The 16,292-nt window shown below is 32.9% G+C and overlaps 1 protein-coding gene across 1 annotated transcript; it reads left to right on the top strand.

The window, feature by feature from the left end:
* The first annotated feature begins 3,409 nt into the window (after positions 1 to 3,409).
* On the top strand, positions 3,410 to 3,892 carry LOC131619060 (uncharacterized mitochondrial protein AtMg00810-like). Its single transcript, XM_058890202.1, has one exon. The coding sequence runs from the start codon at positions 3,410 to 3,412 to the stop codon at positions 3,890 to 3,892; it is 483 nt and encodes a 160-aa protein (XP_058746185.1).
* The last annotated feature ends 12,400 nt before the right edge of the window (positions 3,893 to 16,292 follow it).

Here is a 16,292-nt window from a genome sequence, read left to right as displayed (position 1 = left end):
CACTCAATTTCAGTCGGAACCATGCCCGTCCACGCCACCAGCCGTCGGCGTGACAACTGCGCTGACCTTTTGTTATTTTTTTAATTAATTCAAATTTCAGGTGCCATATCACAACTGGTGTTTTTTTAGAATAAAAAAAGAAAATTACAAGTAGATACTCCTTCCGTCTCATAATAAGTTTCTTATTTGCACTTTTTTTATGTCTTAAAAAAAAATGTCTCTTTAGAATACCAATAAAACATTTATTATTTTTTTCCACTACTATACCCCTATTTATTAACTTTCACGCTTTTCAACTACTCCACTATCTATAATAAATAAGAGTATTTTAGCAAAAGATACTAATTTTATCATTAAAACTAGCACATCTAATTATTTTCTTAAGAACCGTGCAGAGCTCAATTAAGACACTTATTATGAGACAGAAGGAGTATTAAGCAGTGGGGCGGCCAAATCCCACCCTTTTCTCTACACTTTTTTTTTCTCTTTCTTCATTTTAATTATTATATTTAAAATTAGGGTTTCTAGTGTACCATGGACCTAGGCTTACTAACCAACTCCCTTTTCTACTTTGCACCCTCCTCAGTCCTTTCAATTTTATTTATTCAATTAGTTTTTATCTTGGTTATTTTTAATCTCAAAAATACATTAAAAAACCAAATACCAAAAACAATAAAAAAAATAATAATAACAATTAAAAATTAAAAATTAAAAAAATGAATTTTATTTAATTAGGCCACTTATTCAAAAATACAAAAGAAAAGCCATATAATAAAAACACAATCTTGCAATTAGTTCATACTTATAAATTTCCCGATCATCTCCGCGCCACTTGTAAATAGTTCATCACTCTTGTACATAATCTAATTTTTTTTCCTAATCAAACTAATTAAATAACATTTTTGCAAATAAATTGGATGGGTTGGATGTACATCCACACTTTCTTCAAATAACCGAAAGATTGGTGCACGCCATATCATTTGGTCATTCAATTCAAAACACCTTAAAATCAACTCAACCTATCAAATCATTTTTGTGACATCACACATTTCATTCAAATTATTTTTCATAAAAGGATAGCCCGGTCCATTTAACACGAATACAAACAATGCCTAAGCCTCTATTGTGCGAGCATACAGGCAGACGTTTAACCGCTAAAATGCAACCTAACACTACTCTTTAAAATCAACCGACCCACAAACATTTTCTAACCGAACTACGATACTATGATTTTCTCATTGCAACTGAGAATACATAGGGGTTTCAAAACCCTAGCGTGCACAATAATAAAAAATAACATTTTTCTCCTTTATCTCTTTTGTACATATCCTGTAAATAACATAAAAGCAATGCAAACATTCCTTAGCAAACAAACTTAACCATAGTCTATTAGGAGGTTCTCGTTGAGTACAACGGATGTGAGGGGTGCCTAACATCTTCCCCTTGCACAACCGACTCCCGAACCCTAATTTAGTTGCGATGACCATCTTATCCTCTTTTTAAGGGTTTTATTGATGTTTCCTTTCAAATAAAACTTTAATTGAGACTCTGTCATATTTTGAGCATTTAGATGCTCAGGTATTTTCCTGCCTCGATAATGGGTATCTAAAAAAAATTAGTCCTCAACATGTTTGATATCCAAGGAAGATGAAACCAAGCTTTGGCACCAAAAAAATGGTCATGTTAACCTCAAAAGTATGAAAAAGATCATATTTGAAGATGCTATTAAGGGATTTCCAAAGCTCAAGATTGAAGAAGGAAAAATATGTGGAGAGTGCCAAATAGGAAAGCAGACCAAGATGTCCCACAAGAAGCTCCAACATCTTACCACCTCAAAATTTAGAGAGTTACTTCACAGGGATCTAATGGGGCCTATGCAGGTAGAAAGCCTGGGTGGGAAAAGATATGTCTTTGTGTGTGTGGATGACTTCTCAAGGTATACTTGGGTCAAATTTATTAGAGAAAAATGTGATACCTTTGATGTCTTCAAAGAGCTATGTCAACAACTCCAAAGTGAAAAAGTAAATGGGATAGTGAGGATAAGAAGTAACCATGGAAAAGAGTTTGAAAATTTTAAAATCTCAGAGTTTTGTTCCTCTGAAGAGAATGATCATGAATTCTCAACACCTATTACACCTCAGCTGAATGGAGTGGTTGAGATGAAAAATAGGACCTTGGAAGAGTCATCCAGACTTATGTCACACACCTATAACCTACGTTACTATTTCAAGCTGAAGCAATGAGCATAACTTGCCACATTCACAATAGGGTGACCATAAGATCTAGAACTAAAGAAACTTAGTATGAGCTTTGGAAAGGACGAAAACCGAATATTAAATACTTTCATGTCTTTCGTAGTAAGTGATACATCTTGGAAAATCATGAGCAAAGAAGAAATATGGATCCAAAGAGTGATGAAAGAATATTCCCAGGTTATTCCATCAACATTAGAGTATTTAACAAACAAACCAAGACAATGATGGAGTCAATAAATTTTGTCATTGATGATACTATTGAAGATAAATAAGAAGATGGAGATGAAGATGATGTATCACATCAATAGAATGATGTCCCAACAGATGTCCCACACAAGGGGTCTGACATTGAGTATGAAAGCAGAAATGATAAAGATCCTTAAATCAACACGAGACCATCAATCAAAATTCAAAAGGATCATCCCATTGAAAATTTCATAGGAAAATCTAAATGAAGGAGTCGTCACTAGATCTATAGATATGATTTCTAATTCTTGCGTCATTTCCAAGATTGAACCTAGGAATATCAAGGAAGCACTGACTGATGAATTATGGATAGATGTTATACAAGAGGAACTCTGTCAATTCAAAAGAAATAATGTGTGGGAATTTGTTCCAAGACCTCTAGATGTGAATGTCATTGGTACCAAATGGATTTACAAGAATAAATCTGATGAAAATGGTAATGTGACAAGGAACAAGGAACATTTAGTTACTCAAGGGTACACTCAAAGAAAAGGAGTAGATTTTAATTAGAGATTTTCTCTACTTGCTAGACTTGAGTCCATTAGATTATTACTGGGAATTTTCTGCATGATGACATTCAGACTGTATCAAATGGATGTTAAAAGAGCCTTTCTGAATGAGTTTAATGAAGAAGTTTATGTTGAGAAACCAAAGGAATTTATTGATCCTAGTTTTCCAGATCATGTGTACAAGTTAAAGAAAGCACTTTATTGGTTATAACAAGTTTCAAGAGCTTGGTATGAAAGAGTAATTGAGTTCCTAATCAACAATGGATACAATAGAGGTGAAATAGATAAGACTCCATTTGTGAAGAATGATAGAGGAAAACTCATGATAGCTCAGATATATGTTAATGACGTTGCCTTTGTGGAATGTTAGACAAGATGGTGGAGCATTTTGTCTAGCAAATGAAGTCTGAATTTGAGATGAGTCTTGTAGGAGATCTCATTGACTTTCTTGATCTTCAAGTAAGGCAAATGGAAGACAACATTTTTGAAACTCAGAGCAAGTATGCTGAGAGTATTGTGATGAAGTTTGGGCTTGAAAATGCAAGCTACAGGAGAACTCCTACTGCAATACATGTGAAAGTAAGAAAAGATGAAAATGGAGTTGATGTAAATCAAAGTATCTACATAAGTATGATACGAAGTCTGCTATACCTCACATCAAGCAGACCTGGCATCACTTTTGTGGTAGGGGTATGTGCTAGATATCAAGCTAAATCCAAGGCTAGTCATCTCACTCAAGTAAAGAGAATCATGAAATACATAAATGGGACTTGTGACTATGACATTCTATATTCACATGATACAAATTCAATATCAGTAGGTTGTGATGTAAATAGGGCTGAAAGTGCTGATGATAAAAAAAAAAGTACATCTTATTACTAGGGCAAGTATGACATCTCTATCTATTTACAAAAATTTATGTATAGCATGACACTTCAATTTGCTGATAATTCCACAAAATTATAGAAAATATGTTGGTCAAAGTAAATAAATTTATTTATTTTTAGTAGATTTTTTGGTATTAGATATTAAAAAGTATATATATGTAACAACATCTCGTTGAATTTTAATTAGCCATAGGGGCATTAGAAAAGTCCAGAACATACTATTAGAACTTGTCAAACTTGTATTTTAATTTAATTCCATTATTCGTAAGAACTATTCTACTTTTTACAAAACATATACATTCTTTGTTTATCCATTTAAGCTAAACTATACATATCCTATTTTTATTTTTTTGGACTCAATATATGATATAGTTGAATTGAAGTTGTATTTGATTTGATGTAAACCTTTTAAAAGTGACATGTGGTTGATTTTTGATGGAAGAGATATGTGGTTGATTGAGTTGAAAACTGAAGTGTATGAACTAAGAGACATAAGATAAGGTGACATATAAATTTTTGCAGTTACTACAAGTTGATTTAACCGAATATAGCCATATCACTTGTTACAATCATGGACCCACTATAAATGCCAAGTGGCTTCTTATTAAATATCATACCTAACAATATTGTAATGGCGTGGCTTATTAGTATCAATTGCTCACATAGCAAGAAAAAAAATAATAAATATAAATGGTTGGTGAATTGCTTGGTGAAAAATCACAACTATAATTGATTGTAGGAGAAAAAATAATATATGTAATAATATATGTAATAGTGAGACTTAATTCTGACGTGTGGTATTTAGAATGCTTAGGTGACATCTCAATTGAAGATGTATCAGTGCCTACATGAATTCTTATTAAAAAAAATTATTAAAATTTTATTAAAATTGATATTAATTCATATTACAAAAGTCATTAAATTTGATGCAAAGAATTGATTAGATAGATTATCACTTAATAACTTATTTATATAATATAAATTTAGATATTATATGTATCTCACTTATCACATTATTAGAAATAAAACTATGGAGAATAAATTGCAAATTTAAATATAAGAGAAAAAATTATAAAGAAGATGACACATACGGATCAAAACTATAGATAAATCATATAATCATTGTACCTTTATTTAGTGTTAGATTAACTGATATTGTTCAATTATTCATCTAATGATTACTCTACGTTAATGTTGTCCATAACTCTTGTAATCAATTTATTATTCGAGGTTCAATGTTTAAATTCAGTCATGTGAATGCAACATCCTTGAAATTTGTTTTAATCAAACTTTTATGTACTCAATAATATTGGAATGATATGACATGAGTGTTATTCCAGTTTGATTAAAGTATGAACTCAATAATATTGGAATGAGATGACATGAGTGTTATTCTAGTTTGATTAAAGTATGTAATGTTTTTTCAGTATGATTAGAGTTTTCGGATTAGAGTTTTCGGGCTAGCGTGGTAAATCTTTTAGAAGAGAGCTTTGTTATCTTATAGAATTAGAGTTTGATTTCATTTCTATAAAATTGACTTGTAAGATGAGGGGATTGATTCTATATAAAAAAATTTGTGACTCTATCTTTAACCACCGTGAGACTTGGATTTTTTTTTACCAATGTGGGTGGCCCGAATTATTGACATATGGGATTTGGTTTTTTCAATACACTCCCTTGCACCCAACATTATTGGGCTTGGTGCGCATATAAACGGTGGGTGGCCCGGATCGATAGGCTCATGATCGAATGATTATTTATTTCAGTCAAAGGGAGATATAGAGATCATGGTGGTTAGCAGAGGGGCAATGACATCAATGAGGGCAAGGAAAACTGCAAACAACCTTTAAATGTTGTTGGGGGCACAGTTATGGGTGATGTAGCATCTACTGAATCTGATAATGATGCAACCAAACTATGGCACACGAGTTCGGGTTATTTCAGTGAACGTGGGATGATGAAGCTAAATAAGAGGAATTTGGTGAATGGTGTTCGCAGTTGCACGATTGGATTGTGCAAGTATTGTGTTCTTGGGAAACATTATAGAGTTCATTTCAGAACCGGACAACACAAGACCAAGGGAATCTTAGACTATGTACATTCTGGTTTCTAGAAACCTACAAAAGAGACCTCTATTGGAGGTTTCCGGTACTTTGTGTCATTAATTGATTATTTGTCACGTAAGGTCTATGTTTATTTTATGAAATAAAAATATGAGGTCTTTGCTAAGTTCAAACTATGGATGGTAGAGGTTGAGAACCAGATAGAAAGAAAAATAAAGTATTTGTGGTCTGATGATGGAATTGAATACACCGATAAAAACTTCATGCATTTATGTGAAGAGAATTGAATCCAAAGGCACAAGGAAGACACCATAATATAATGGTGTTATAGAGAGGATGAACAAAACTTTGACATAGAATGCAAGGTGCCTTCGGTTGAATGATAGTCTTTCAAAAGGTTTATGGGCAACAATATTCAATATGTCATGTTATCTAGTCAACAAATCACCATGGGTTTCGTTGTATGGCAAAGTTGCAAAGGAGGTGTGGAGATGTAATCCCATTAATTTGAGGAGTTTAGGGTGTCCAACATATGTGCATATTTCTAGAGAGGACCGGTCTAAACTTGCCCCTAAGCCAAAACAATGCATCTTTATTGGCTACAATAAAGGTGTGAAGGGGCACAAGTTGTGGGATACAGTTAAGAGAAAAGTGGTTGTCGGAAGATATGTTGTATTTGATGAGAACTCAATATTGAAATAGTCGAATGTGACAAATGTTCCAGATACTGAGGTAGAAAGTTCTAGTCAAGACAAGATTCAGGTGGACATTAAGGAGCCACCAGTGAGTCCAAGGAAGATTGTATCCCAATAGCAGGATGAACTAGGCTTAAATTCAAGTGGAGTGTACGATTCATATGGATTACAAGACTATACACTTGTGTGTGATAGGGAGCCCCATCGTATTACACCTCTAGTGAAATATGGATTTGAAGACTTAGAAGCATACACTCTTCTTACTTGTTAAGGAGATCCCTATAATTTTTGAAAGGTTATGGAAATCTAGATGTAAGATAAGTGAATGGATGCTATGGTGGAGGAGATGGAGTCATTGAAAAATAATTAGACATGAGATCTTGCTCAGCTGCCACAGGGAAATAGAGAAATTGGTTGCAAGTGGGTGTAAATGAAAAAGCCAGCAGTAATAGAAAAAGAATGGGAAAAGTTTAAGGCCCACCTAGTTGCAAAGAGGTATTCGCAGTAGAATAGTATTGATTAAAATGAGATTTTTCAATTGGGTAATTATACACACTTCTATCTAGATAATATTGAACTTGGTAGCCTACAGGGATATGAATTTAAAGTAGATAGGTGCGAAAAAACTTTCCTCCATAGTAATCTATAGGAGCAAGTCTACATGAAGCAGCCAGAGGGATTCAATGATACTGAACATGGCAGAGTTGTTTGAAAATTAAAGAGGTCTTTGTATGGCTTGAAGGAGACTCTAAGGCAGTAGTACGAGTGCTTTGATTCATACATGCTCCGAATTGGTTATAGAAGGTGTGATTATGATTGTTATGTTTATGTGAGGAGCCTTGATGATGGATCTTTTATTTTCCTGTTATTTTATGTTGATGATATGTTGATTGATGTCAATCATTTACATGATGTAAATGATTTTAAGACCAAGTTGGGTAAGGAGTTTGATGATATGAAGGATTTGGGCGTTGCAAATAAGATTTTTGAGATGGAAATTCATATAGAGACATAATGCACATCTCCACACATTTTTGTAATGAATCAATCTTTTTTAATAATTTGTATCATTTTTCAAAATTTGATTTTTGTCTGAGAATTCAATTTTAATAAATGTGAAGAACTCATATCTCAAGAGAAACAAGCAATATGAAGAAGGAATAATAATATAAAACAAAAATACCTTTCACTCAAAAGAAAATAAAGTTGCATTATGGAACTCGAAAATGAAAATTCTAATTTCACAACACAAAGGTATTTTTCAAATTATTTTGAATTTAATTATTGTGAACTTAACTCCACCATACAATTATTAGGACTTGTGTTCATCCAAAGTTTTGATGAATAAATAACATATTTACTTAAGACGTTTCCATACCCTTATCTAGTTAAAATTATTCTAAAGAAATTAAACTTTTCTTATTTTCAAGAAAAAATAATATTAAAAACATTTCAAGACATAATAGAAAAAGATTTTGAAGAACGTGAATCGAAATGTCTAGTCGGCAATTTAAATGAATTCACTTCTGCTTCACATCATTTAGAATTTTTTGAAGGATATTTTTATGAATATCATTCACAAGTATACTATAGAATGAGAAACCATAGAAAAATTCAACCAAGAATACGTATAAATTTTAGGAGTTCTAATCCAACAAATCTTGACAGTTCTATAAATTTTGATGAAGATGAATATGAAACAGACTAAAATTTCATGCACATAACTCTGATCAGATGGAGCTGACTAAAGAAAGAATAGAACTCAAAGAATATAGACGTTCTATATCTGAAATATAACAAGAATTAAGACATGTTAATATGCTTTTATGATCCAGTACAGAACTAACTTGTCCCAACTTATTTTTAAGAAAAATTAGAGGAGCTAATAAATTATGGTTGTCTCAGAAAGGTTATGTTGAATGTGTTTTGAGAAGGTTTGACATGAGTAAAGCAAAACATATGAATACTCCATTGGCGAATCATTTTAAGCTCTCTTTGAAATAATGTCCAAAGATAGACTCGTAGAATGAAGGTATGCCTAAGTTTCCTTGTGCCAGTGTAGTTGGTTGTTTGATGCATGTTATGGTTTGCACTAGATCAGGTTTATGCCAGTGTAGTCAAGTGTGCAAGTTAATGTCCAAGCCAGAGTAGTAGCATTAGGAAGCACTCAAGTGGATCCTAAGGTATTTCAAGGGTACAATAGATTGTGGTATCATGTTCAGCATGGAGTAGGGAGTGAAGGTATTTAAGAGGGAGTTTTCAAAATATTTGATCCTCTTAGTGAAACGATCCCGATGAACGGATCTTGATTAAACCATTAATCACAAATCAAACACGAAATAAGAATTATGAGTTACCTCTTGATGCGTGCTTTAACATTGATCACGAATGTGGAAAATACCATTGTCTCTAATATTAAAGGTGAGAAAAATATACAAGAAGGGGAGTTGAATTGTGTATCTGGTAAATTTTTGCTTCTAAGAACAGTACAAAGAGCTTCTCTATTTATAAAGAGCTACTAAAACCCTAATGCTCTTATTTTGGACTTTTTCAAAACCAACCCCAATCTTATTTATATTTAATTTAAATCTTTTAATAAAATAAAATAAAATAAAATAATCAAAGTAATTTATATTTAATTTAATTAACTATCAATTCTCATTTATTTAATTAAATCATGTTTAATCAAATAAATTATATATGTTAATATATTGAATAATTTAAATACTATTAACACATAATAAAATTAAATTTTATTTAGTGTAATCACATAATAGTATCTATGCATCACTATTGTCCTAAATGATAGTAAAGCTTGATTACAAATACTTTAAAAATAACATCCTTTTTGTTTAATATGGTCTCACGATTAAGTCACACTCAATGTATCATTAAAATTATAATAGAAAAATAATATCAAGTTCATGATACAAAAACATATACATTCGATATTAGACTTTGAGATTTTCACTATAGACTTTATACTTGTTTGGCTGAATGTTGGCCTAGTCCTGTTTCCAAGAGGTCTTCTTGAGATTTTCACTATAGACGTTGAGCTTTTAACAGGTTATCTCCACAAACCTTATTACTATTTGATCTTGAGATTTTAACAAGCTTATCCCCAACCAAAAGACAGATTTTACCCCGGGTTATGCTATCAAACCAATTCGAGATTTACAACTGATCTTTTTAACCAATAATAGAGATTTTACCACAGGTTGATCTCAAGAACCAAGAACTCGATCTCTTAAAGGTACCGCACCTTTAAGAATTTAAACAACCAGCACGACCATTTACAAATATTATCTTCCTGACAAATAAAGCTTAATTCAAAAGCACTTAGGAAACCACAAGTGAAATAAGAAAATTATTAAGGAGAGAAAGAAAGATAAATTCCAAAGAATTATGAAATCAATGGAAAGTGGTGTGTTTTGAAGTGAGGGGGATCTCATTTTATATAGAAGTTGGAATCACCAAAAAAGGAAACAATCCATGGGCCGAATGGATTATCTAATTGATTAGTCTAATCGATTAAAAGTTCAAATATAATCGATTATGAGACCCAATTAGGAAAGTTTGGATATAGAGTTGTTGAAGAACACTAATGTGTTATCCTTATTGATTTTGTAATCGTTTATCACTTTTATAATCGATCAGAAAAATGTTCTAATCACTTAGAAAACACATTTTTAAAATATTTGCATGCCAAAAAGGAAATATAAGATATATAGCCATTGTAGGTCGTTAAGACGTTGTCCCCATCGCTTGGCTAATCGATTAGCCATTTTCTAATGGATTAGCATAACGGTCCAATTCATTAGATAACAAAAAAAATCCAATAGATTGGCTTAAGTACCTAATCAATTGGTTAGTTCAAAAAGACTTTGCAAAAAGATTAGACAACTTTTTAATCACTTGTTTTGGCTAAGAAAATAATTTGCATGATAGAAACATTTTTGAAAAGAATTTTTAAGTGTATGTGTGTGTGTGTATGAGAGAGAGAGAGAGAGAGAGAGAGAGAGAGAGAGTTTCCTTAGTACTCTTGAGCTACTACCTTACTTTTATAATACTCGGTTCACTCAGATAGACCGACAAACATGACCTAGCGAGCTATAACATCTTCCCCAAAGAGGCTTCAAGATTATTTCTAGATAGTCTGATTGTATAAGCAGTTTGATCTTAAGTCCTCTTATGCTGGCACATAGATCCCTATGTGTTGTCGTCATCAAAACTTTAGATGCTGGTCTTCATTACCTAGAAGCACATAGATCCACATTCTCCCCATTTTTTATGATGACAACATATCTCTCAGGGGAGGTGGTAACAAGAACGAATACATGTATTTTTGGAGTGATCAAACTCCCCCTTAATTAGTTAGAGAGTATAGTCTACTCCCCCCTGAGAGTATACTTCTTCCCCTTTGTCATTATAAAAAAGGAGTAACAATATAAAATAACATATATCCCATTTAAAAGGAACTAGTTACCTTATAGAGATGGATAATCATTCCGTATCAAGAAAACTTTTGGACAACTTGATTTGAGCCTCCTTGGGCCTCAGATTAATATTGGACTCTGGGGTGTGATGTATTTGGCACCCTTTTTCTTGAAAAGAACTTGAAACTTAACCATAGGTTAGTAGAAACTAAATTTTAATTGACTGAGTGGTAAATAAATCACTTACTAGAGAATCCATCAGGGTTTTCTGGTTTTTCAATCTATATTAAGTGTACTACCTCAAAATCTCAAGCTAAATTCCCTTTTTGAAGAGATAACAAGCCACCGTCGATTTTCCTTCTCTATGAGAGTTAGCTCAACCTCTAGGACTGATAAATCCATTTATCATTTTTTAAACTTTTAATAGGTTCCATGATCACATCCGTTGAATGATACCATCAATGTCAACAATCTTGATCACATGCGTTTAGGTATATCATCAACATAAAGAGCCTCCACACAAATGCCATATCAAAAAGCTTTCCTATCTTTTGAGTTTGATATGTATCATATCAGAAACATCCTTAAAGGAGTGTTGAAATGTATTTCCCTCAAAAATATCTCCATTAATATTCTGAATAAGATGGTCATTAAAGGTCCTCCACCTTTTAGTTAGACATTGATTCTCTTAAGTTGACCTCTTTAACTTGAATTTATCCATTTATACTTTTGACACTCTTCTTTCCCTTGGTTGTCGTCTTCCAATGATGCTCTCTAACGCATACTTACAAAATCAACAACCTCTACTTCTACCTACTAGGGGTTAGTTCAACATAAGTAATATGCATGAGTACTTCCATAGTCATGGGAATTTTTGATGTGGTTCAAGTTATAATCGTGGATATGGCTATCAGTCACGCGAGAATTGTGACTTAACCTTTTGTGTATCAGACCACCATATTCTTAATTCTGCTCAATCCTAGGCCACATTGCTCCCTAATTTCCAAAGATTACAAAATCTAACAATCTTATAATAGATCATTATGCATCTTCATAACTTATCGCGTAAAAATGGGTATTTGACATTAGTGATAGTCATCAATTTTCCAACAACTCGAATAATATGCATATTCATTTAAACTATGATGGCCCTTAAGAAGTTGAGATCAATGAGGATGCAAGTTTAAAATTTTCTTATGTTAGCTCCACCTCACTTCCTAAATCAATATTTTTCTTGTAAAAAATATACTTTGTATTTCAAATGCCAAACACAATCTAATATCTATCTTTAAAAATTTAAATCTAACAATGTTTAAATTGAGTATCATTATTATTTTTATTATGTGAAGAATCATGTAACATGGGTAGTATTGATACATGGAAGAAATAACAGTGATATATACACATATATTTGGATATATTAAAAAAAATCCTCACAACAATTAATATTTAAATAAAATAAAGTTGACTTGATTCATAAGATGAAAGATTCAATTCACATGAATAGATTCAAAGTTCATGTGATCCTGAACAAGAATGATTCGATTCACATGATTCAATTCTTGAATCGATTCTAGTAAATAAAGAGTCATTGGCCTAGGCGACCCAAGTCAAAGGAAAGAATTATCATAATCATATGTATTGATTCCAGATTCATCCATATCCTTGGTCCAAGTCTTATGGATGCATGAATCTATTTATGTAAACAGGTGTTTGAACCAAGTCTTAAAATGACTAAGATTCAATTCATAAACTTAAAATAATTGTACTTGTTAAAAGTACAATGAGTGATAATCACTAATTGTGTAAGGTTGCTTTAGGATTTTGAACTTGTTATTAAAGAAAGCTCACGTGGGATGTTGAAGAACTCTGGATATGCGTAGTTTCTGTGTGAATTGTATCCCCTTCAACTTCCTTACTTGAGGTATTTATAAAGGTTTACTAGGCATGTATTCTAGGACCCAAGGAGCGGTTATTCTCCAATTTCTTAGGAGTGTAAGACCGGTAGGACCCTTATTTTTATGGGGAATATGGCTACTCTCTCTAATTGCACTTCTATACTTTTAGTCATCAAAGACATGTCTATTCACACGCCACTCCAACGAATGACAAGTGGTTCGACCCAATCCAAACATAGGGAGAGTGATGCGACTAAAGGGGACGCGTTGTGAATAATGGGCGACTACAACCTCAACTTTGGGCGGCGAGAGGTGATAGCTAAGTACTCTCCAAAAATAGAATTTCCTAGTCCTCCTTTGGTTTACCTTCTCTAGGGAAAAATAGAATTATTTGAGTACAAAAATCAATTCAAGTGACCATATTCTTTTGAATAAGAAGTTTTAAACATGAAAAATCTCTTACAAAACTTATGCATATAAGTTTATTCAAACATAGAGGGACACATACTTAAAAACTACTTCATATTCTATTGACAATACTCGAAATCTATCAGTGGTCCTAAATCTAGAGACAAGAGTAATTTTGCACTCAGACCTAAATACTCTTTCGCAATGTCATCTTTAAGGATGTGCAAGATGAACAACTACATAGGAACTCAAAAATTTTCAAATAAAATTTTCGGTAAATAAGGCCTAATAATAGATATGTCGTGATTAAACCATAAATTAAAATAGATTCCTATTATTTTGTCATGGTTGAACCATAGTTAATCAACATAAAACCTCTAAAATTTTAAAATAACCCTTTTTCGTCAACACCTCTCTTAAGTCTAACTTCATCATAAACAAAACAAGATTGAAATGACCATACTTCAACCTTACATGTTAGATCAATTGATATTGTTTCAATCATTCCTTTGACAATAACTCTAATTAATGTTGTCCATATCTCATATAATAATTGTAACAAATTTATTATAAATATTTGTTATTGTTAGAATAGTAACGCGAATACAAATCAGAGTAGAGAGAAACACACAAAAGCTTTGTTCACGTCATTCGATCAATGGTGCCTACCTCTGCTACTATAGAATAACTATATTTCCCTTTATTTATGTCTTATGAATTGATTTAATTAGAGTGTTACAAGCTATATATATATATAATACAAGGCTTTATTTTATCTAAAGGCCTAATTCCTAGTTTCCCTCAACAAACAATTATCGCTACCCATAATCATCTCAGCAATATGAGCTATACTCTTAACAACCTATAGTTATCTCAATAATCCATAATTCTCTCAACATTATGAGTTTTACGCTTAACAACCCATAATCATCTCAATAATCCGTAATTATCTCAACAATATGAGTCATACTTAACAATATCCACCTTGGCGAATATCAAACTCATATGAAGGCTTCCTGCATAACGATTCATCCTGGAAACTGGGGAGGTAAACCTCCTGCTTAACACTGAGAAGCATGTAACAAGTCAAAAAAATGTTTGAACTTGTCATTGATGTCTGGCTTGGTTAACATATCAAAAAAAAATTGAAGTGTGAACCTTTTTAAGTAATGTATGTTGGACGCCAATAACTCCCTAGTCCTGTGGAAACTCACATCAATATGCTTGGTCCTAGCATGATACAGTTGATTGTTACCCAAATAGATATCACAATACAACTGAACCCCACCTTTCCTAACACCATACTCTTTCAATAAACTTGTAAGCCACAATGCTTCCTTGACAACTTCAGCTACTGCCGTGTATTCTGCCTCAGTTGTAGACATATATAGTATGGATTGAGCATATGACTTCTAACATATAGGTACCCCCACAAGAGTAAAGACATACCTTGTTGTAGACATCCTGTCATCCAGATCACCTGCATAGTCATAATTCACATATCCCACAACAGAGGAACACCCTGCTCCATGTAGAACATGATACCAAGATCTATTGTATCCTTGAAGTACCTTAGGATCTACTTGATTGCTTCCTAATGATCTTTCCCTGTCTTGGACATGAATTTACACACTTGACTAACTACTTGTGCCAAATCCATTCTATTCAAAACATATCATACATCAAACAACCAACTGCATTGGCATAAGGAATCTAAGACATACATTCAATCTTTGAGTCTATCTTCGGACATTGTTCCAAAAAGAAATTAAAATTATTCACCAATTCAGTACTTATAGGCATTGTTTTGCTCATGTAAAATTTGCTGAAAACACATTTAACACTTTTATGAGAAAACCATAATTTATTAGCTCATCTGTCCCTGTGAATTTTCATCCCAAGAATTTTCTTTGCAGAACCCAGATCCTTCATATCAAACTTCTTACCCAACTTGGTTAACAAATTATTTCTAATATGCAAATGGTTGGCAACAATCGACATATCATCAACACAAAGTAACAGAAAAATAAAAGAGTCATCATCAAGGCTCCTCACATAAACATATAATCACACCCACTATAGCCAATTCGGAGCATGTATGAATCAAAGCGCTTATATCACTGCCTCAGAGACTGCTTTGAGCCATACGAAGAACTCTTTTATTTACAAACAAGTATGCCATGTCCAAGTTCATTCAATCTCCTTGGATGCTCCATGTAAATTTTCTCCTCTAAACTACCATGAAGGAAAGTTGTTTGTACATCCATATGCTCTAAATGCATATCCATGTTGCTACTAGATCCAACACTGCCCTGATAAAAGTGTTTCTAACCCCCAGACTAAAAAATCTCATCATAATCAATCCCTTTCTATTGTGAATACCCCTTTGCAATTATGTGAGCCTTGAAAATTTCCCCTTATTTTTCTATTATTGCTGGCTTTTTCTTGTATACCCACTTGCATCCAATAGCTCTTTTTCTATGTGGGAGTTGAATAAGATCCCATGTCTCATTATTTTTCAAGGGCTCCAACTCCTCCACCATAGCATCCATCCACTTATCTTTCCCCTAGATAGCCATTGCCTCTCGAAAAGTAGATGGGTCTTTTGAACTGGTAAGAAGAGTATATGCTACAAAGTTTTCAAACTCACAAGTATATAGTCTTGTACTCCACCTGAATATGAGTCTGGTTCACCTTGCTGTAGGGCTATGATCTGCCTTGGACTCACTGATGGCTCCTCAATGTCCACCTGAATCTTGTCCTGACTAGAACTTTTTCCTCAGTATCTAGCAAAATTGTCACATCTGACTATTACAACATCAAGTGCTCATCAAATATAACATATCTGCTAACACTCACCTTCCTATTAACCGGATACCATAACTTGTACCCCTT

The sequence above is a fragment of the Vicia villosa genome, linkage group LG7, assembly GCF_029867415.1.
Source record: "Vicia villosa cultivar HV-30 ecotype Madison, WI linkage group LG7, Vvil1.0, whole genome shotgun sequence".
Taxonomy (NCBI): domain Eukaryota; kingdom Viridiplantae; phylum Streptophyta; class Magnoliopsida; order Fabales; family Fabaceae; genus Vicia; species Vicia villosa.
The sequence above is the reverse complement of the archived record's forward strand: the minus strand, read 5'-3'. Positions and strand labels throughout refer to the sequence as shown.